Source organism: Oryctolagus cuniculus, chromosome 13, assembly GCF_964237555.1.
Source record: "Oryctolagus cuniculus chromosome 13, mOryCun1.1, whole genome shotgun sequence".
NCBI classification, from domain to species: domain Eukaryota; kingdom Metazoa; phylum Chordata; class Mammalia; order Lagomorpha; family Leporidae; genus Oryctolagus; species Oryctolagus cuniculus.
Window position 1 is genome coordinate 45,250,609 of NC_091444.1, and position 21,366 is coordinate 45,271,974.

Consider the following 21,366-nt stretch of genomic DNA (forward strand, 5'->3'; position numbering starts at 1 on the left):
TAATTGTATTAAGTTTTCAAACTTCTTAGCTGTAGGTACCCTCAACCTATGACTTTGGGAAACTTTGACAGATAGACTTTTACAGGTAGATTTTTGGGAGACACCTAAATGAATATTTAAACCATAGCATAACTATTACTTTATTCTTTTATATCCCCCATACCTTTCCCTCACTGTCTATACCTTACTTAATTCCATAATTAAGATATATATATATATGTAATACTTAATTCAGATATTTCTGAAAATAATTTTTGGTCATCTACTCACAGTCACGTAGAGATAATTATTTGTTACAATCCCTGTCCTTATATATTTAAGCTCTCTTCTAAGGATTTAATGATTTTATAATCATAATGACCCAATTCTTGCTATAATATGAATTTGAGGCTACTGATCAATCTGCACTTTCATGGAATTTTTTTTTTTTTTTGGACAGGCAGAGTGGACAGTGAGAGAGAGAGACAGAGAGAAAAAGGTCTTCCTTTTGCCGTTGATTCACCCTTCAATGGCCGCCATGGCTGGCATATTGCTCTGATCTGAAGCCAGGAGCCAGGTGCTTCTCCTGGTCTCCCATGCGGGTGCAGGGCCCAAGCACTTGGGCCATCCTCTACTGCACTCCCTGGCCACAGCAGAGAGCTGGCCTGGAAGGGGGGCAACCGGGATAGAATCCGGCGCCCCGACCGGGACTAGAACCCGGCGTGCCGGCGCCGCAAGGTGGAGGATTAGCCTATTGAGCCACGGTGCCCGCTGGAATTTTCTTTTGTATTTTCACTATAGCAAACTGTGTTGTTTTCCCTAATGTTACATTTGTCTTTGTTTTTTTCTCATTCCTTTTATAACTTGAGTCTTAACCAATAATCTCACTTTAGCCTTTCTTTTTTTTAAAAGATTTATTTATTTGAGAAGTCGAGTAACAGACAGAAGGAGAGACAGATAAAAAGGTCTTCCATCCATTGATTCACTCCCCAATTGGCCACAATGGCCATAGCTGAGCCGATTTGAAGCCAGGAGCTAGGAGCTTCTTCCAGGTTTCCCAAGTGGGTTCAGGGGCCCAAACGCCTGGGCCAATTCCTACTGTTTTCCCAGGCCATAGCAGAGAGCTGGATTGGAAGAGGAGCAGCCGGGAGTAGAACCGATGCCTATATGGGGTGCCAGCATATAGTCCCACACGTGGAGACTTAACCCACTCTGCCACAGCACTGCCCCACTTGAGTCTTTCTATATCTCTTCCTTAGTATTCTTTTAAAGAATTGTTGTTCTGTCAGTAAGCAAAGTTTTCTAATATCTGCATGTCTCTAGTTCTTATTTCTTCATTCATACTTTCAGTTGTGAGCTAGGAAACTGCCAATGTCTCCAGGTCACATATAAAATCTCAAACTTAACCTGCCTTTCAGAATTGCCTCCTCCTGATCTTAGTGTCTCTGTTAGTATCACTGTTAACATTGTTAATTCTCTTGCAGTTTCAAATTCTGTCAGCTTTTCATTCTTAACTTACTGTTCCTTTCCTTTTCTTTTTCCTTTGCATTTCCACCCTGTCATCTAACTCACCCCTGAGCTAGTGCAAATGTCAAGGCAATTCATCTACAATGTAAACATTCTAAACCAAGCTATTCTTCATATCAGTTCAAGATCATGTACTATTCTTCATATCAACTCAAGATTCATGTTCCTCACTTGGGCGTCTTGTTCCTCTAAGTAACTACAAGGCTCTTCATTGCTTTTTAGTTTGGCATCAAGGGCTTTCAATCTTTTCCCCAAATTACATTTCCTATCTTACTTTTATACCATCCTACAAACTGTTGTGTACCTCAAATATTCTTTGAGTGTTGTAAATATCAACATTTGGTCATAACATTGTTTTAGTATGAGTTGTAACTTTTTGTTGCTAGAAGATACCATGTACTAGGTAAAAATAACTGAGGAAAATAAGCCTTTAGTGTGAGGCTTTATGTTTATCTGACCAGGAGAAAGCTTGTATGTACTATTTGCCACAGCTGTAGGAATCAGAAGATAAATTTTCTCCTGAAGTCCTTGCTTTTGTTTTCTTGTGTTTGAATTTCCCTGGAGGCTTCTTCTTAAATAAGGCTTGAAAGATTAAAGTCTTTCAGTTTTAGTTCCCTGTTATTCATTTTTTATAAAGTCTTTCCTATTCCACTAAAACTTAAGCTATCTTTTATATATTAACTATATAGTATTTAGCATCTACTTTGATGTTTGGTGTGATGTGCTCATAATAACCCAAATGAGCTATACATTATGATTATTATCCCCATTTGATAGAAGAATATCAGACCTGGGGCTGGCGCTGTGGCACAGCAGGTTAAGCTCCTGGCCTGAAGCGCTGGCACCAGTTCTAGTCCCGGCTGCTCCACTTCCTATCCAGCTCTCTGTTATGGCCTGGGAAAAGGGTAAAAGATGGCCCAAGTCCTTGGGCCCCTGCACCCACGTGGGAGACCTGGAAGAAACTTCTGGTTCCCGGCTTCGGATTGGTCAGCTCCGGCCGTTCCGGCCATCTGGGGACTGAACCAGTGGATGGAAGACCTCTCTCTGCCTCTCCTTTCTCTGTAACTCTGTCTTTCAAATAAATAAAATAAATCTTTAAAAAAAATAAAAGAATATGAGACACAGTAGGGATTTGGGGAGTTTTCAAAAGTCAAAAAGCTTGTAAGTGTCAGAGTTTGAATTTGAATCCAGAGAGCCTGATACAGAGCTTGCCTTTTAAATATATTGCTAGCTTTTCTTGTAAGATTTTTTGGGGTCATATTTTCACAGTCCTATCTCACTCATCTCTTTAACATCCACGTGGAAGATACCGTGTGTTCTCTATGGTAGTAATCCAGTCAATAACTTTTCATTAATTGTCTTGCATCTATTGTGAGGATATCTTTACAGGTACGTCTGTTCTCTAAATTTCCCAGGAGAATAGCACTAATTTGCAACTGTACTTAAGCAATTTACATTTAGTACATGATTTAATTTTTACCACAACCATATAAGGCTAGCAAGCCTACTATGATTATCTCTTTATTTCTTCTGAGTCCTAAAGAATTTAAGTAGGTTGTACAAGGTCACACACTAGTATGAGATAGAGTAAGGATTTGAATTAAAGCTTTTGGCTTCAGTACATGCAAAGTTAACATGTGAACAAGCTTGCTTACGTTTCTACTCATTATATTTCATTAAAACAATGTTATTTTTTGCAGTTTCAATGAAAATAATATCTTAATAATAATTATTATGTTCTTCCCTCTTTTCACACTCTTTGAGTTAAAATAGATCTAGCATTTCAGTGAGATCTGGAATCTCAATTGTCAGACACTTTTCATGAAAGAGTAATACCTAAAGGTTAAACTATTGGAAAAGCAGAAAAAAAGAAATGTCATTACCTAGTCATTATATAGCTCTCAAAAAAGCAAACACAAGTGATGTAATGGCATTTTTATCAAAAGCCATGAAAAAATTTTATTTGCCTTTAGAGATGTTGGATCTGTGGATTTCATTGTTACCACTTTTGAGTAAAATCTTATTCACCCTATGAGCCTGTTTACATTTCACAACCTTTAAAAGCTCCAGACACAGATAACCAGCACCTCAGAAAGCTGGGGGAAATAGGGAAGTATAAAGAGATTGAGGGCATTTCAACTAATATTTATCAGGTACTCCTCTATTTTAGGGTGAGGGACAGGTAGAGTTATAGAGGCGGTAGACCCAGGCTGAGCAAGTAGAACTCTGAAGGGAACATTTCTATTTTGAAAGGGAAGCATATTACAAAGCATTTTTTAAATGATTATGCAGTTTTAGTTTTCTGAATAGGGGAAAAAAGACTAAAGTTGTCTCCAATCTAAAGCAATGAGTGAATTCAGATAATTTGAAGAAGAATGGTTTTGTATGATTTGATCTTAGTACAAATGAGTATGATTCTTCTTACGGCACCGAAGGTGTAAAAATACAGCTTTATTTTATAAGTATTAACTGTCCTTCTAAAAGAAATGCCAAACTTATTACCTTATTGCACAGTAACTCAATGAAATACTCAAAATCTCAAGATTATTGGTAATCAGGTCTCAAAGACAAATAAGAATTTTTACTGTCTGCTGATACCAAAGTGGACAGGAATGTACCTGAAGAAGGTCATGGGCCCTGGAAGTGGCTACTGGATTTTTTGCACTCTTACTGCCATGTTGACATTGTGATTTAAGCAAAGACGGTTTGACTCTGAATTCACACTATTTGTACTAGACACTAACTCTTAGTTTGAAATAAATGTCACTTCATGACAGCTGAGTGCATATTGTTCAAAAACTCACATATCACAGTTTCCAAGATCACCTTCCTTTTAGACTATAAGATGCCCTTTAGCATATTTTTTAAAATAAGAATCATACAAAGTATGCTCTCAGATAACAATAGAATTAATCTTAAAAATCAGCAACTAAAAGATAGTTATAAAACCTACAACCACTTGGAGATTAAACAACAGACCATGAGTCACAAATGAATATGCTCAATAAAAATGTAACATTCTGAAAAAACTAAGCAGAAAACATAATGTCAAAATCGGTGAGTTTTAACTAAGGCAATGATTACAGAAAGATTTTAATATTGAATGCATATGTTGAAGAGAAAAAATTCTAAAATCCATAATCTAAGCTACCAGTTTAGGAAACTATAAAATGAAGAAACAATAAAATGAATTTAAATACAAAGTAAGCAGAAGGAAAGAAATAAATACTTGAGCAGATAATAATAAAATTGTATTATAAAATCAATAGAGAACAATCAATGAAACCAAAAACTAGTACCTTAAAAAGACCAATGAAATTGAAAACTTTCTCTCTTATTTAACTGAAACAAGAAAAGATTACACAAATTACAATAGCAAATGTGATAAGGGAGCCACCATTACTGATCCTTGGACACTAAAGTGCCACAGAAATAAAAGAATATTATTGGTTAGGAGACTTTAATAATAGGATCTCAAAATTAATTCACTTTGCAGTGATAGCCATTCACTACTAACTATGGTTACTGTGGAAACCAGAAAAACTGAAAATAAGATTTGGTATAAGTCAGTGCCCAGTATCCACTCTATACCCTGTTCTCTGACAGCATAAAAAATACTTTATTTTCTTGAAACTGACAGATCTGGGAGGAAAAGACTTAGCTTCATAGTCAACACAAATATATGATCACTTTATGTATGAGTCATGAATCCAAGTGAATTTTGTGAATCACATGATCATAGTCATAGTCACAATCTCTTTTTTTTTTGGTTCAGAGGAATTAAATTTTATTGAGGTATAACTTGTAAAAGGAAAATTAATTCTGTTTAAAGAGAAAATGGTATGTGTGCATAGTTTAAACATCTCCCGTCTCATGTACTAAAATATATCATTGCACTGAAAAAAATTATATGAATTTGTTTCAAGGCAGTGGCCAGCACTTCTTGTATGTCAACTCTTCTGGGCCCAAAGAAGGATCCACTGCAAGAATCACTACATCGAAATTCTTCCCAGCAAGTCATGGAATGTGTTCTGTTCGTTTCTGGTTCTACACGGTTGATCCAGGGAGTATGGGGATATTAAAGGTACCAAAGACAGATTTGTCTTCAATATTTCAATGAAATATTCTTGATATGTTTAACCACTTTTTATTTATGCTTTCTTTTGAAGTTATACCACCAATACTGATTTCATTAATTGCTCATTCATTTCTGGGGCACTGAGACTTGGGTGCACAGTGTTGTCATTCATCTTAATCCCAGTCCATATTTATCTCATTGATTGCTGCCACCTAAACTCATTTAAGGTGCACGCTATTTAAAAGATTATTTGGAAATAAAAGAGTTTAGGCATATTATACATGTTCTAATAACAACTTAGCTGGAGATAATGAAGAAATGTCATATGAGAGATAATGATGAAGAGAATTTTTTACCTAAAACAAAGTAAAAGACAAAGCAAATTTAAGATTTGAAATATATATACTATATATATATATATATATATATAGGCTCACAAGATTAGAATCTACAGAAATACAGATGTCTTTAAAGAAATTAGTTGCTGAGTTTATACTTTTGTATTGCATGATAAGGTGAATGAACTTTCCATTCATTGAGAAGAAAATTTGAGATCTAGTTGTAATTAAAAGATTACATGGTATATTAGAACAAAGTATGTAGAGTTAGTCTTAGAAATTATTTGATTACTTGTTTCTGGAATAAATTTGAATATACTTCATAATATTCATAGAAACATGGAACTAAAATTAAGTTCATTTTGGCACCAGAAAATCTTTGAAGTCTATGTATGTGAGCAGTTTTAGAAAGTTTTTGTAAAATGCATATTACAAAAAAATAAATATATGCATATTTATATACATGCATATATTTCAAATTGTTTGGTTCCAAAATAAGCTCATATTTTAATTCATCTATCCTCAAACATTTTGAAGTGTCATTTTAGAACTGGAATTTTTACCTTTATCACATTTTCACTTTTAAATAATAACACCTGTTATTTAGTGTCCCCTATGTTTCAGAGTAAATTCTAAATGTTATATGTGTTATCAATTTTAATTATTATGTTAACCTGATGAGGTAGGTTATATATTCCCAGTTTTACAATAAAGAAATTAAGACTCAAAGAGGCTTAGTAACTTTTCTAAGAATACAAAATTATCAGAAAATCTGATTTCAAAAATCTGAGATCTATTACCTTAGAGTTATCTGTCAGGTTCTCAGTAGTTGACCAAAGTCTGAGGAATGACATGGGTTAGAAAAGAAAGGGAAAAACATATTTTTATAATCATTGGCAGAAAAGGGAGGTCTTTTCACATAAAAATATACACATGAAAAATGTGGGGAACTTATATTGATTCTATGTGAATCTCTTATTGGGAAATCAGTTAAAAGAACAAAGAGATTTATTTTTTAAAGTTAAGGGTAAATGAGTAAATACAGAGATGTGAACATTGTGGTTGTGTTTCATGATTTTTATATAGAGTGTATGAATATTCAAGATTATCCCATTGTTATGCTATATTTTATCCAGCATTACATGTAATCACTGACTTTAATTGAATCCTCAACACATCATTTCCACTAATAACATTAAACACAGAGTCTTGCAGTTAAAGAAGCTGTTAGTTTACGATTATTTGTTTTTTACATAAGGAAATACCAGTCAAAAGGCCAAACGACCTTTTAATATAATAAAATCTTTCTCCTTCAAACCACAGAGTGCCCAGTGTCATTTAGCTTTCCTACTTCCCCATGTTTTTTAGCTATAATTATGTAAGTACCCTTGAAATAAAAACATTGGCCTCCAGTTTTGATTTCTATTACCTTGTTTTGGGAAACTGCTGATATTTCTAACTAGTGGGCAGTAGTTAGCTGTTAACAGTGCTATATGCTCCAGGTGGTTTTCAGAGAGGTCTATGGGAAAGAGTTCTGAAGGAAGCCAGCTAGTTAGCCTGTATCTGTGTGTTTGTTGTTACCTAATCCCAATGGTCTTGATGGAATTAGCTCTGGCATAGACCTTACCACCTCCACAACTTGGCCATGGCCAATCACGGTATCCTGTAGCATTTGATTCAAAGTATTAATATATATTGTCTTGTACAACTTTGTAAGGATGCAGACTAGGTCTGGGATATTGGAGGCCATCTTTCACAACATGGGGACAGAGATTGAAAAAATGCTAGCACTCAGAGAGACATGGTACTACAGAAAATAGAAGAAAAGGAAAGTACCTGCTCTGTTTAATCCCTAGATTCTAGTTTGCTTGAGTCAGTAATACAATTCTCTTGTTAATTTGTTACTGAAAAATTCATAACCATTTTCAGAAACCCAGGATAAACATCACAACATGTTCTTATGTCACTGGTGATCATAACTGCTAGGACCAATCCTGTTTTCTCAGTTAACTGCCATCAAAAATCTTAAATTAATCCCGGAATGAAAACCTTGCCAAGATTGCAGTCATTTAACGTGTGGGTGAACTAGAGAAGTGGAAGTCCAGCCTCCCTACACTTCAGATTGAGACTTCCCATCAGCATGCTATTCTTTCACATGCAGTTTTATGCTTTCTTCTAGGCAAGTCTGGCAGAAGATGGCCCAAGTGCTTGGGTGCCTGCATCCATGTGGGAGACCCAGAAGAGACTCCGCATTCCTAGCTTCAGTCCAGCCCAGCCCCAGCTGTTGTAGCCATTTGGGGAGTGGAGCAGCAGATGAAAGATCTCTCTCTCTCTCTAACTTTGCCATTCAAATAAAAAAGAAATAAATCTTTTTCAAAAAGGAAAATATGCATTATTAAAATATTTTCTATTTAAAATTTTAAGAATAAAATTTACTTTAGTAGCCAAATTAAGATGGTGGAAAAAGTACAAAATAGTTAACTCAAAGAAATGGGAAAAGGAAAGAATAAACATATAATCCATTTAATAACATACAAACTTGTGACAAAAAGAATAAACAAATTGAAACATGGTTCTCTAGGAGGTTTAGTAAAATGGACAAACCTTTGTTAAGACCCCGCCTCTCTAGGACAAGTTGCATTTGTTGTTATTGATGGTATTTAGGATGCTATCAACATTCTATCCCTAAAACCAAGTTCAAGTCCTGGAACATATTGTTTTCTGATGAAGACTTAAGATATGTTATATTTGACATGATAAGCCTCCATCTAAATCTATGGACATTAGGATACTATGTAATCAAAAATCAAAATACCACTCATCTGAGATCTGAAGTTTCCATGCAATTCTAGTCTTGGCTGTGTAATGTTAGAAAAATAGCTTATCTTCTTTGGATCTTTAAAAAAGAAATAGAAAAAAAGAGAGTCTTTTTAAAAAGATTTATTTATTTATTTATTTGAATGGCAGAGTTAAGGAGAGAGAAGGAGAGAGACAGGGAGAGATCTTCTATCCACTGGTTCACTCCCCAGATGGCCGCAGGAGCCTGTACCTTCATCTGGGTTTCCCACACGGGTGCAGGGGTCCAAGCACCTGGGCCATCCATCCTCCGCCGCCTTCCCAGGCATATCAACAATGTGGAAATGGAGCAGTTAGGAGTCAAATTGGTGTCCATATGTGATGCTGGTGCTGTGGCCTAACCTGCTGTGCCATAGTGCCAGCCCAAAACAGAGGGTCTTAACATTCACTCACATCTCTTCTAGCTGTCAGATCCTAAATCTGAGTTTGTAATTTAATGTTTTAACTTAGTAATTAGAAACAAAATAGGGGGGCCGGCGCTGTGGCTCACTTGGTTAATCCTCCGCCTGTGGCGCTGGCATCCCATATGGGCGCTGGGTTCTAGTCCCGGTTGCTCCTCTTCCAGTCTAGATCTCTGCTGTGGCCCGGGAGGGCAGTGGAGGATGGCCCAAGTACTTGGGCTCCTGCACCCGCGTGGTAGACCAGGAGGAAACACTTGGCTCCTGGCTTTGGATCAGTGCAGAGCCGGCTATAACAGCCATTTGTCGCGAGTGCCTACTGTCACGTAGCTCAACAGTAGCAAATGCGATGTACAACTTGTCAGTCACGAGGAAGAAAGGAACACATGGACACAAGACTGTCTTTTCCAATTTTATTGTTCACACACCGGGGACACACCAGGGGTTTTATATCACACTACTCATCAGCATGCTCATTGGGGTCAATGCACTTATCAGTATCAATATACTTATCAATCTATACTATTTAATACACTTATCAATAAACTTAACACTACTATTTAATGTGACTTAACTATTTAACTACTTAAAACTACTTACTTAACTACTTAACTTAACCATTTAACTACTTAACTTAATACATCTACCCAGACAACGGACAAGGGGCCTGGTGTGTGTGAACCTCTGGATCTCCACACATCTAGAGTGAAGAGGCAGCCCGCTACTCTGCATGGAGCAGGTAGTGGCACAAGCCGACCTGCAGAGCTGTCCCTGAGCTGTAACCCCACTGTCTGTGTGAGCGTGTGTGTGTGTGTGTGGCCCAGTGCGAGCAAACCTCTGGATCTCCTCACATTTGGAGTCGAAGAGCCAGCCCTCTAGCTTTGCTACGCGGCACAAGGCGACAGCTCATGCAGCTAAAGCCACCCAGGAACGGCGGCTAGGGCAGCTCAGGAACAGGTGCAGCTCCGAGAGCTGTGGCTGGAACAAGTCAGGAACGAATGGGTCAGGATCTCTTCAGTGACAGCTCAGTGACAGCTCAGTGACAGTTCAGTGACAGCTCGGCTCAACTCTGCTCTTCTTTCTTCTGCTGCCAGTGGTTTACACGCACCAGGCCATGATCCTCAAAAGGATGGAGAGCAATGTTTTAGTATTAAAAAATCAACTACTCCATTGTATTCCAGTCTTCAAAGTTGAGGGCTACATGAAAAAGCAAATATTTTATAGGAACTAGGAAGTCTTTATTACCTTTTGATAGCAATTAAATAACAATCACAGTGAAAATTCCATATAGGTATCAGTATTCCCTTTGGTAAAAATCTGATTTATATAGGAAAACACTAGCTTCTACTTAATCATTACTGTATTTTTGTCAAAACAGAACTTATAAAGGTGAGTTTGTCTTTCAATTACTAACCCACACATGAAATTAAAGCATTTTATGAGATGGTGGTGGCCACTTCTTGATCCCCATTGCCAAAATCGCCCTAAGTGTAATAAATTAATTCCTCATGAGATAATATAGTCTTGGAAGATGAACTTCTTAGCTTGACTTGTTCTACTATTTAACATTATCTCAAATGAATTAGTTAATTCAAATAAAAGAGGTGTACTTTGGCACAGGACAAGAGAATCTCTCTAAGAATGACTAATATCCTTTTATTACTGCAGACTTTTTCTAAAGAAATAAAAAGGAAATCAAATAGGTCACTTCTGTAATTTATACTTTCCATAACTTTTTTAATTTATGGAAATTTCTAATTACTCAGGGAAAATGAGTAATTAGTGGTGAATTAATGTATCTAAATGGGATTCTAAAAACCCATTGTTCATATTTCAAAAACAGTTAACCTACTTTATTGAAATGGTATTTATCTTAAAGCAGTTTTTAGACCTAAACAAGTTCTGGTCAAACTGATGGAATATAAAACATTTAACATATAAATGCTTCAGTTCAGGAAACCATTATTGCTGTGGCCTGGTCCTGAAAAATTTTGTTTTTTAAAATATTTCATTTACTTATTTAAAAGGCAGAGTTACAGAAAGGAAAGGGACAGATCTTCCATATTCTGTTTCACTCCCTAAATGGCCACAACAGCCAGGTCTGAGCCAAGCCAAAGCCAGGCACCAGGAGCTCCATCCTTGGCTTCCACATGGGTGGTGGAGGCCCAAGTACTTGGGTCTTCTTCTTCTTCTTTCCAGGCATATTAGCGGGAGGCTGGATCAGAAGTGGTTCAGCCAGGACTGGAACCAGTGATCAAGTATGGGATGCCAGTGTTGCAGGTGGCTTAACCCACTGTACCATGCCAGCCACTGTTTTGTTTTAATGCAGCACTTAGAAAGATAGTAAAACCAGAGGAAAAAAACAGAATGATACAGATGTAATAATATTAGGTAGTTACTATAAGTCAAATGCTACTTGAATCTAATCCTCGTACCATCCAATGAAGTAGTGCTGGCAATATCTTCATTTAACAGAAGGAAAAAAATGATTTAAGTTCAGGAATTTGTCTAAGGCCATTCGTAAGGAGGTGGTAAGCCTGGGATTCCCAAGACTTGCTGATATCATTCTATGCCTTTCAATATTCTGATTTTCTGCCTCTCAGAACTAGGTGGTTATTTTTGTGACACCTTTAAGATGTATACGTTCATTATTCAAAATCACTTAATTTCTACCAATGCAATGTAGTTCTTGAAAAGGTGATTTGCACAATTTGTACTCTGTATATTGCAGTTTTTATTCTAAATTCAGTTGGACTTGCGGATTTTACCAAGCAGCAATAAATGGCATCAAGGTGATTTAAAAAGTCAGGTGTGTCCCCAAATGCATAGTGTGCATGAGATGGTGTGTGACATGCTATCAGTATTTGTTTTACATGTAGTAGCCTAGGAGACATCCTGCTTTGTCCTTTTTTCTGCTTAAGTGATTAACTTTGAATGTAGAGTTCAAGGACAAGAGCCACCAAGACTAAATCATTTAAATAATTGATTGAGGTCTCCTCTGATTGATTTTGAGATAATCTAGAGGTTATCCTTGGATCTTTAGCTGTCCTATTAGAAGGGTCAGATTTTTCAGGAGTCTCCTTCTTTAGGTTAATTGGAAAGGAAAGTCTGTTCCCTTTATGCTCCTAGACCCATGAACTCCAGAAATAGTGTGGGGAAAAAGAAAAAAAGTTTTAGCCAACTTGCTCTGTTTTTTTAATGGGAAATGATAAAAGACCCTCTGGAATGTGGTGCAGGACATATGGCACCAGGAGTGGGCAGGCACTCTGAGAAAGGGAAGGCTTTTGCCATGTAGTTCATCAATTATCTTCACTGCCCATATATAATCAGATGATAACAGCATGAATCATTGAATAATAGACCACTGAAAAATGGTGCATAAGGTGTTCCTAGAAATAAAAGGAAATACATTGAGATTCACATTCATATAATCAGGGGTTATCACTTAGTGCATTAATTAATATAGAATGATAACCTGTGCTAGTGAGTCACTCTAAAGGCCTTGGTTATTCCCAAGTGACGTCACCACATAGATGAGGACCAGGCCCCTATCTTAATTATCACTTCATCTACAGAAATTTTTCCAGGAATATATTGAGTGAAAAGGGAAATGGAAAAAAAAATCAAGGTTGCAAAAGGGAAAATTTGCTAAGTTAAATACATTCTTATGTATACCCAAAAACTGTATTCAAAATGAAGTAGGCCTCAGTTGATGAAATACACGCTTAAGGTAATACACTCATCAGATTTTTTGTTTTCTTTTCTTTATGATCAATGCTTAGTGTAATAATGCTTTTTGTTATATTGTTATGAAACTTATTGAGAGGAACTATCAGCATTATCTCTATATAATCATTCTTTTTAATAATTTTTATGAATATAAAAAAAGATTTCATGTACTTTGGTCTAAGAATGTAATGATACTCTCCTCCCTCCTTCTTTCTACCTACTTTCCTTTTCTTGTGTGTGATGACAAAATTTTAATTTAATTTACAACCACAGGCTTAATCTTCCAATAAATAAAGAATTCAACAAGTCAAAAGTAGAGAGACCACTGTTAGCAGTATAGACAAGGACTTGCAAAAAGCATTTCCACTGATAATGCACAGTAACTGGTTCTCTTTCATGCCTGCCTATGCTGAATTTCATGGTCATTGTTTTCACTAGTGGTGTTACACTGCTTATCAAGTAAGCTTTTGAGAATATTAGTATTATTAGAGGAAACAATGTGCAAATGTCTCATAGATAAAAGATAGGGATGGCCGGCACCGCTGCTCACTAGGCTAATCCTCCGCCTTGCAGCGCTGGCACACCGGGTTCTAGTCCCGGTTGCTCCTCTTCCAGGCCAGCTCTCTGCTGTGGCCAGGGAGTGCAGTGGAGGATGGCCCAAGTGCTTGGGCCCTGCACCCCATGGGAGACCAGGATAAGTACCTGGCTCCTGCCATCGGATCAGCGTGGCAGCGCGCCGGCCGTGGCGGCCACTGGAGGGTGAACCAACGGCAAAGGAAGACCTTCCTCTCTGTCTCTCTCTCTCACTGTCCACTCTGCCTGTCAAAAAAAAAAAAAAAAAAAAAAAGATAGGGAGACACGTATAGGAATTATTGAACATACTTAGCAAATTTCTGTATTCTAAATAGACTTGCATAAAGTCTTTATTTTACCTGAAATTTGAGCATTTCTTATAAATAAATAATACAAATTTACAAATAATATTTGACAGCACTATTTAAAATGAACCAAAGTGTTTCTTAGCAGTTTTGTCCCTTTTTAAGACTAGGTTCAAGGCTCTCCCTAGATAACATCAGTATCTCTTGTTTTAACCTTATATATGTTTTGTTGAATAGAAGACAATGGCCATTTTTTTAATATTCTGGGGACACTCTGAATCTCGTGACAGGGTACACATATGAGAGTGTGTCAAGCACACAAACATTTATCATGTAATAGGAGTCACAGGCACATATTAACAGCTTAGCACAGGAGGATGTGTAGATTTTGACAGTGAAGAAATGCTTTGACAGCTAATGTGGAGCCAACTGCTGAAAAGAGCTATGTATCTTCCATTGTAGATAATAGAAAAGTAAATGTTAAGATGATTAAAAAAACCCACTAGTGTAAGTTGTTATTGAATTATAAATTAGGCAGGATAGAAAGGCACCACAAGAAATGCAAAGGTTGATACTCAAGAGAAGGAGCCAATATAATTTGACCTTCAAAACAGACTTGCCCTTCACAATATAATAAAATTAGGGAAGGAAAAGTGACCTTAAGTTGAAGAGTTATGATGCTAAAAATTAAAATCAAGTCATGGCTTTAAGACAGAGATGTGGGAATTTGCAGAAGAAAGTACTTCTTACAGCTGACTACAAATGGTCTAGGGTCAGTCGGAGTCACCTTGCAAAAGTTAGCTAACCGAAGTTAGGTTTGTTAAGAAGGCTGAGTCTCAGCCTGAATATGACTTCCTAAAATAATTAAGATATTCAATGCTAAAGCAACTTTTATGTTTTCATTTGGTGTGATCTGTCAATCTATAATTTCCTTGTAAATTTCATTTTATGCCTTCTTTAAGAGACTGCTATCATAAATTAACAAAATATTCCCACTTATTTTTTCTCATTTATTTTAGTCCATAATTCTGATTTCTAGATTTAACCTGATAATTTACTTTGTATATGAATAACAAGTTAGAATCTTATTATATTTTTTCAAAATTCAAGATATTTTTTTCTTCTGCCTCCCCATTTGTTTTCTTTTCTTTTTCTTCTTTCTTTTCTTTCTTTTTTTTTTTTTTTTTGACAGGCAGAGTGGACAATGAGAGAGAGAGACAGAAAGGTCTTCCTTTGCCGTTGGTTCACCCTCCAATGGCCGCCGTGGCCCTGGGGCTTGGGCCCTGCACCCGCATGGGAGACCAGGAGGAAGCACCTGGCTCCTGGCTTCGGATCTGCGCTGTGCGCCGGCCTTAGTGGCCATTTTGGGGGTTGAACCTCGGAAAAAGGAAGACCTTTCTCTCTGTCTCTCTCTCTTACTGTCTAACTCTGCTTGTCAATAAATAAATAAATAAATAAAACATAAAAACAGTAAGGAATCTTACATATTAAATTGGGGTTGACAGCTGTGCATCCAGCTTAGTGCAGGTCTCTGATTGGCCTGTAGTGTTTATGTCCCATTTTTGATGGGGCAGTGTTAAGAAATGATCATGGTACATTTTCATAAAAGATTTAGCCTTAGTGCAGTCTTGATTCTAGGCTTTATTAGCATTAGGATAGAGTTGCAAAACCCCCAAAGTAGCTCTACTGCTGAGATGCTTTGCAAACTATGATGAACCTCTTGTTAATTTTATAATCCTCAGCAATTCTGTAATCTTTAACCACCTACTGCCTGTTCCACAGTGCTCTCACGTCTCAGTTCCTGGAGACTTGATGGTACCAACAATGTAACTCCCCTTCCCTTGTCTTAGATCTACCCAACAACACACACCTATCACTGCTCCCTCACCCTGTTTTAGGCATCATGTCAAATATAGATTGTAATTCCCAAGTTTCTCAACTAATGGGAAACTGGAGGAAGGGACTGCTGCATAGTCAGGATTAAAGGGGCTGAATTTCTGAGGGCGGTGCCTGCTTCCACCTGCTGGTCACTGTTCTCGAGACCAGCTAACAATAAATGCCTCGTTTTCTGCTTCCTTGAAGTATCTAAGTCCATCCTTTGGTGGGGAGGTGGTCTCAGGTGGGCTTATTTCCCAGGCAGTGATAAGAAGACTATCGTGTTCTTTTGAGAATATTGATGATGGCAAGTAGACTCTGGTCAGTCTACATGCAGCAAGGTACATGCAGTTGGTGGCTACTTTTTATGCAGGACATGAAGCTCCTGAACAAAATCCTAAAGACAGAACAGTGCATCAATGGTGAGATTTGGCATAGTGGTTAAGATACCATTTGAGATATGTGCATCCAATATTGAAATGCCTGGGTTTGAGTTCCAGCTCCACCCCCAAATCCCGCCTCACCCCAAGTCCAGCTTCATGATAATACATAGTCTGGGAAGCAGGAGGTGAAGGGTCAAGTACGTGGGTCCCTGCCACCTATATGGGAGATTGAGATCAGCTTCAGCCTGAGCCAGCTGCAGCTGTGACAATCATGTGGGGATTCAACTAGCACGTGGAAGTTGATTCATTCATATTCCCCCTCCCTCCTTCTCAAATAAAAGAAAATAAAGATGAAACATCAAGATTTTACACACAGAGATGAATGACCTCATAAGTCTTATGTTCTGGGAACCTTTAGGGCCTACTAGACTTAATCAACACACCGTCAGTTTAATGAGTTAACTTTAAGAGGTTGATTTGCAGTACCACAGTAGAGAGGTACTGTGAGACTGTGGACACAAGGGCCTGGTCACATCTAGTATCAGCATCAGAAGTCATGTCTAGGGCTCAGGTTCAAAAGTCTCTATTTGTCTTTTTCTTCTCTCTGGCTCAGCTATTTATATGTTGAAGCTATGTTGTTGAATGCTTAAAGACCCAAAACAGTCTTATATAAGAAAACATAACTTTTTTCAATGATAAATATTCCTTTGTATACTTTCCCCAAGAATCTTACTTTGCTAATAATATGATGATCCTCTTGGGTGCTTTGTCTTCATTTGCTTCATCTCTTACTCATTCTTTGTTTTTAAGTATTCCACGAAACTTAGCATTAGTTGTGTCAGTTTTATGACTATATTATTTTTATATAACCTGAGCTTCTGGCTTTTTATAAATGAGTTCTTTCACATATGATATGATTACTGCTTCATCATAATGTAAGCCTATTTTTGTGTTTTCTATTTGCTTTTTTCTTGCTTCATTATTTTTCCCATATATATGTGTTTTAGTTGGGTTGATTGGATTTCCTTTGCGCTTCCTTACTCCAAGTTGTTTATGTGCTTTAATTGCTGTATCTCTTTTTCTAAAGTAGACATAATTTCTTTTAACTCTATTCAAAATATTTATTCATTATTTAAAAAGCAATTTTATATATATAGATATATATGTATATATCATAAGCTTGTCCAACACTCAAATAAAAGGCCTTTATCAATTTTACTGATATGGCTCATTTTCCTAACCAGACCTCTGAGTTATTAAGTGGCTGGAACATTTGATGCAGGGTATAAATTTCTTCAGATCATATTCATAAAAATGCCTGAGACATGAAAGTATATTATCATTACATAAAACTGTGTGTTCTGCATTATTTTTGCTCACTACTCTTTATTAATTCCTCAGCATTTTACTACATTAGATATTATAAATTTGCCATGTGTACTAATTTGCTAAAGTTGCAGTACAAAATACCACAAACTGGGGAGCTTAAAGAAGATTCATTTTCTCACAATTGTGGAGTCTAGATTCCAATATCAAGGTAGCATGTTTAGTTTTTTCTTCTCTTGCCTTAGCCTGTAAGTGCCTGCCTTCTGACTTGTTGTTCATGTGGTATTTCCTGTGTGCAAGCACCTTCTTTACTGTTTCCTTGTCTGAATTTCCTCCTCCAGTGAGGGCATGCAGATTACATTGAGGCCTACCCTAACAGCCTCATTTTAACTTAATGCCTCTGAAAAGACCCAAACTGCAAATACATTAACTTTCTGAGAAGCTTGGCTGAAGAATTTCAACATATAAGTTTTGAGGAAACATATTAAATCTATAATATTGAAGGGTTAAAAAGTTAAAAGCCGCTCCCCCCCAACCTCCTCTGGTGAACTTTCCTGACCTCGTTAGACTTGCTCTGCATAGCCATTCTCTATAAAGTTAATTGGTCAGTAAATTACCCCAATGTGAGCGTAACCTTAGTTTCACCTAAGTAAGATAGAAGAAGTCACCGTATATCTCTTTGCCTCCTGGAACTCTGACCCCACCATGTGTCCCTTATCGCCATTCAGCTGCATTCCTAGGTATCATCAAGGCAGTTCCTGCAATCTTGTGTGGACCTCCCTTTTGGCAATAGGAGGTTTTTTGATACTCCCTGTATAGGCCATATGGTTCTTTGAGGTCTAATCAGGCCCTTACTCCCTGTATTCATAAATCAACTGATTGTAAAATCACTTAACTTGTATCAATTGTTTACTCTGTACCACTGTCTGCTCTATGCAATGATTGATTTTCTTTGTTTCAATGTGTATAAAAACCCCAACCCAAGACTATTCGAGGCCGCTCGCTTGTACTGGGACGGGGGCCCCGACATGTCGGAACATCAATAAACTTTACCCTTTGTTAATTACATGAGAGAAGGTCTCTTGGAGCGTTTTTGGGGTGGCAAGAGCAATTCAACTCTAATTCGACTGTAACAATATACTGTACTCACATACATTTTGGCTAACTGCATACACGCATATATGACTGACTGACTAAAACAACATATGTATCCATGTTGGAAAGATACTTGGGTATAAATTACAAAGTTTCAAATTATTTTTCCTTTAATCAATTTATGGTGCTGCTGCCTGTATTCTATTCGGTTCCTGCTTGCCTTGAAGAAAATCGAATTCAATCTGAGTATTTCTCCTCCAGGATTTTCACATATCCTACTTTTCTCTCTGGAAGGTTGTCAAAGATTCCTTGTATTCCTGAATCTCACAAATTGCTTTGGAAATTTTATGGGCCCTCATCATTTTTCATTTCAGTTGGAATTTTTACCTGTAATTTATCTGATTATCTCTTTACAGGAACTTTATTAGATATATCTGAAAATTTCTTGACCTAGTCTTAATAGTCATTAACCTATATTTGCAACATTTTTATCTCTTGGTTCCCTGGCACTGTAGCCTTTATGGATAACTTGGTCCAGATATCCAAATCACTTTTTGCTATTTAACTTATGTCAATTCTACACATTTATGGGGCTGTTATTTATAATCATTTTATAAATTTCCAAAAACTCTGAATGCTTCTTTTTCATGTTTGCCATCATATATGATTGGCATCCAAACCTCTCAAGGGAATTAATTATGTTTTTTTCTTTATTTTCCCATTAGCTCTATCAGCAATCATTTCAGTGATGTTTAGTATTCTAATTTAATGTCTCTCTTCATAACTTTCTTCAACTGTCTAGTTAGTCACTATTGATTTTCTATTCATATATGTGACTGAGACTCTATTGAATGCAGTTTCTATGTTCATTTTATTTCTTAGACCCAGGAAGAAATCATATTCACTTAATTGTGAATTTGCATGTTGATTCAGGATCTCTGGTTATTTGTCACCTGATATGAAAGATAGACTGTGTTGTTAGTGATCTTATGTTTATGAGGTTCCAGTGATTTAATTATTTGTTGAGGGAAATAAAAATAATGCATGGAAGTCACAGGGGACATTGCTTCCCTTCGCTGGTACCAGTGTCCATCTCAAAAAGTCCTATGTCAATTCTCCACTGCAGGAATGTTTACCCACCCTGTATATTCTGGATATAAATGCTACAATCCTCATATCCTACTATAATGCATTAACCTGGTTTTCTGGTATTCTCTGATAAATCACTGGCTGATGGCAAAGGTGTAGACCCTCTTTTATGATTACCATCTCTCTGAGTTACTTCAGAATCCTGCTAGAGCTAACTGTTCATATTTCTTCAGTGACCTGCTCTTTCACCTGGAAATATTTGCAATTGCCTGGTTTAAAACTTCTGGAAAGTCTTTACTCTGTTTGTACATAATAGCTGTGCTCATGATTTTCCAGTGGTTTTGCGGGTTTATGTCAGCAAATAAAATTCCTGTCTTTTTTTTTTTAAGATGTATTTATTTTACTTGAAAGTCAGAGTTACAGAGAGGGAGAGGCAGAGACAGAGAAAGAGAGAGGTCTTCCATCTGATGGTTTACTCCCCAAATGACTGCAAAGGCCAGAGCTGGGTTGATCCAAAGCCAAGAGCCAGAAGCTTCTTCCAGGTCTCCTGCATGGGTGCAGGGGCCCAAGCACTTGGGACATCTAGAACTGAAACAGTGCCTATATGGGATGTGGGTGCTGTAGGCAGTGGCTTTCCCCGCTACACCACAGTATGAGCCACTCCAACTCCTGTCTTTGCACTAGAAAGGTCTTGGATATAGAGGTGATCACGTGCTTGCAGTTAGCCATCAGAACCAGAAACCATTCTTACAAATATTTACAGCTTTTGTAGAACATAGTAAAAGAAAGGTGAATCAGCCCACAATTCCATCTTGTTTCTGTTTACTGTTTTGCAGTTCAAATTTTCCTTTACTTTAAGAGAAGGTGTTTGGATGTTCATTACAAACCAACTGATGTGCAAGAAAGACTCCCCAGCTAGAATAGAGCTCACTCACTAAAGGCTGGGAACTCAACGTGTCTAAGGCTTGTGGTTCTCATTTCTTTTATTTACAAGGATGCTGGTAGTACTGTTTATTTAAAAAGACTCTGAAAACCCTGAAATTACGTGTTTTTAAAAGTTTTATTTGAAAAACAGACAAAGAATATTTCAAATATTTATCTGAAAAAGAGACAGAGAAGTATCTTCCATTGATTCCTCAAATGGCAGCAACAGCCAGTGCTGGGCTAAACTAAGCCCAGAACCAGGAATTCCATCCAGGTCTCCCACATGAGTGACAGGAGCTTACATTCTTGAGCCCTAATCTGCATTATGCACACATCCACACATCCAGGCACACTAGCAGAGAACTGGATCAGAAGCAAAGTAGCCAGGATTTGAACTGGCACTCCATTAAGGGATTGCAGCTATCCCAAGCATCAGCCTAACGTACTACATCACAACACCAACCCCTGAAATTCTGTTTTTAAATCCCATGAGAGTTTTAACTCCTCAAAATGAAGTCACCAAATCAACACTCTCATTAAAGTGACTTATTCTACTGTATAAACAATTCTTCACAATATGCGATTATGTTATGTAAAAGCAATCACATAGTTAATAATAAAAAGTAAATATAGTTAGTATTGGTACTGTTATAGACATCATTTAAATTTAAACCTAATGGGAATCTTGTCAGGTAGTTAATATTTCTTTCATTAAATTGAAGACGCAATTAAAAGTTAGAGAGAAGTAATTTAGCCTAAGACATCCAATTAGTGTTGGAGAGCCGTAATCAGAACCTGAAGGCCAGCCCCTGACTGTTACACTGTTAAGTAGGTTAAATACTGTCAGAAAGTTTAATGGTTTTTAAGTATGACAGAGATTACCAAAAATGC

General features: G+C 37.1%; 1 protein-coding gene across 1 annotated transcript in view; it reads left to right on the plus strand.

Moving 5' to 3' along the window:
• The window catches only part of MALRD1 (MAM and LDL receptor class A domain containing 1), a 397,632-nt gene that overhangs the window by 289,558 nt on the left and 86,708 nt on the right, over nucleotides 1-21,366 (plus strand). The window contains exon 28 of the mRNA XM_008268638.4: nucleotides 5,433-5,590. Within this exon, the coding sequence (XP_008266860.3) occupies nucleotides 5,433-5,590 (158 nt within the window). The remainder of the gene's footprint in view (nucleotides 1-5,432; nucleotides 5,591-21,366) is intronic.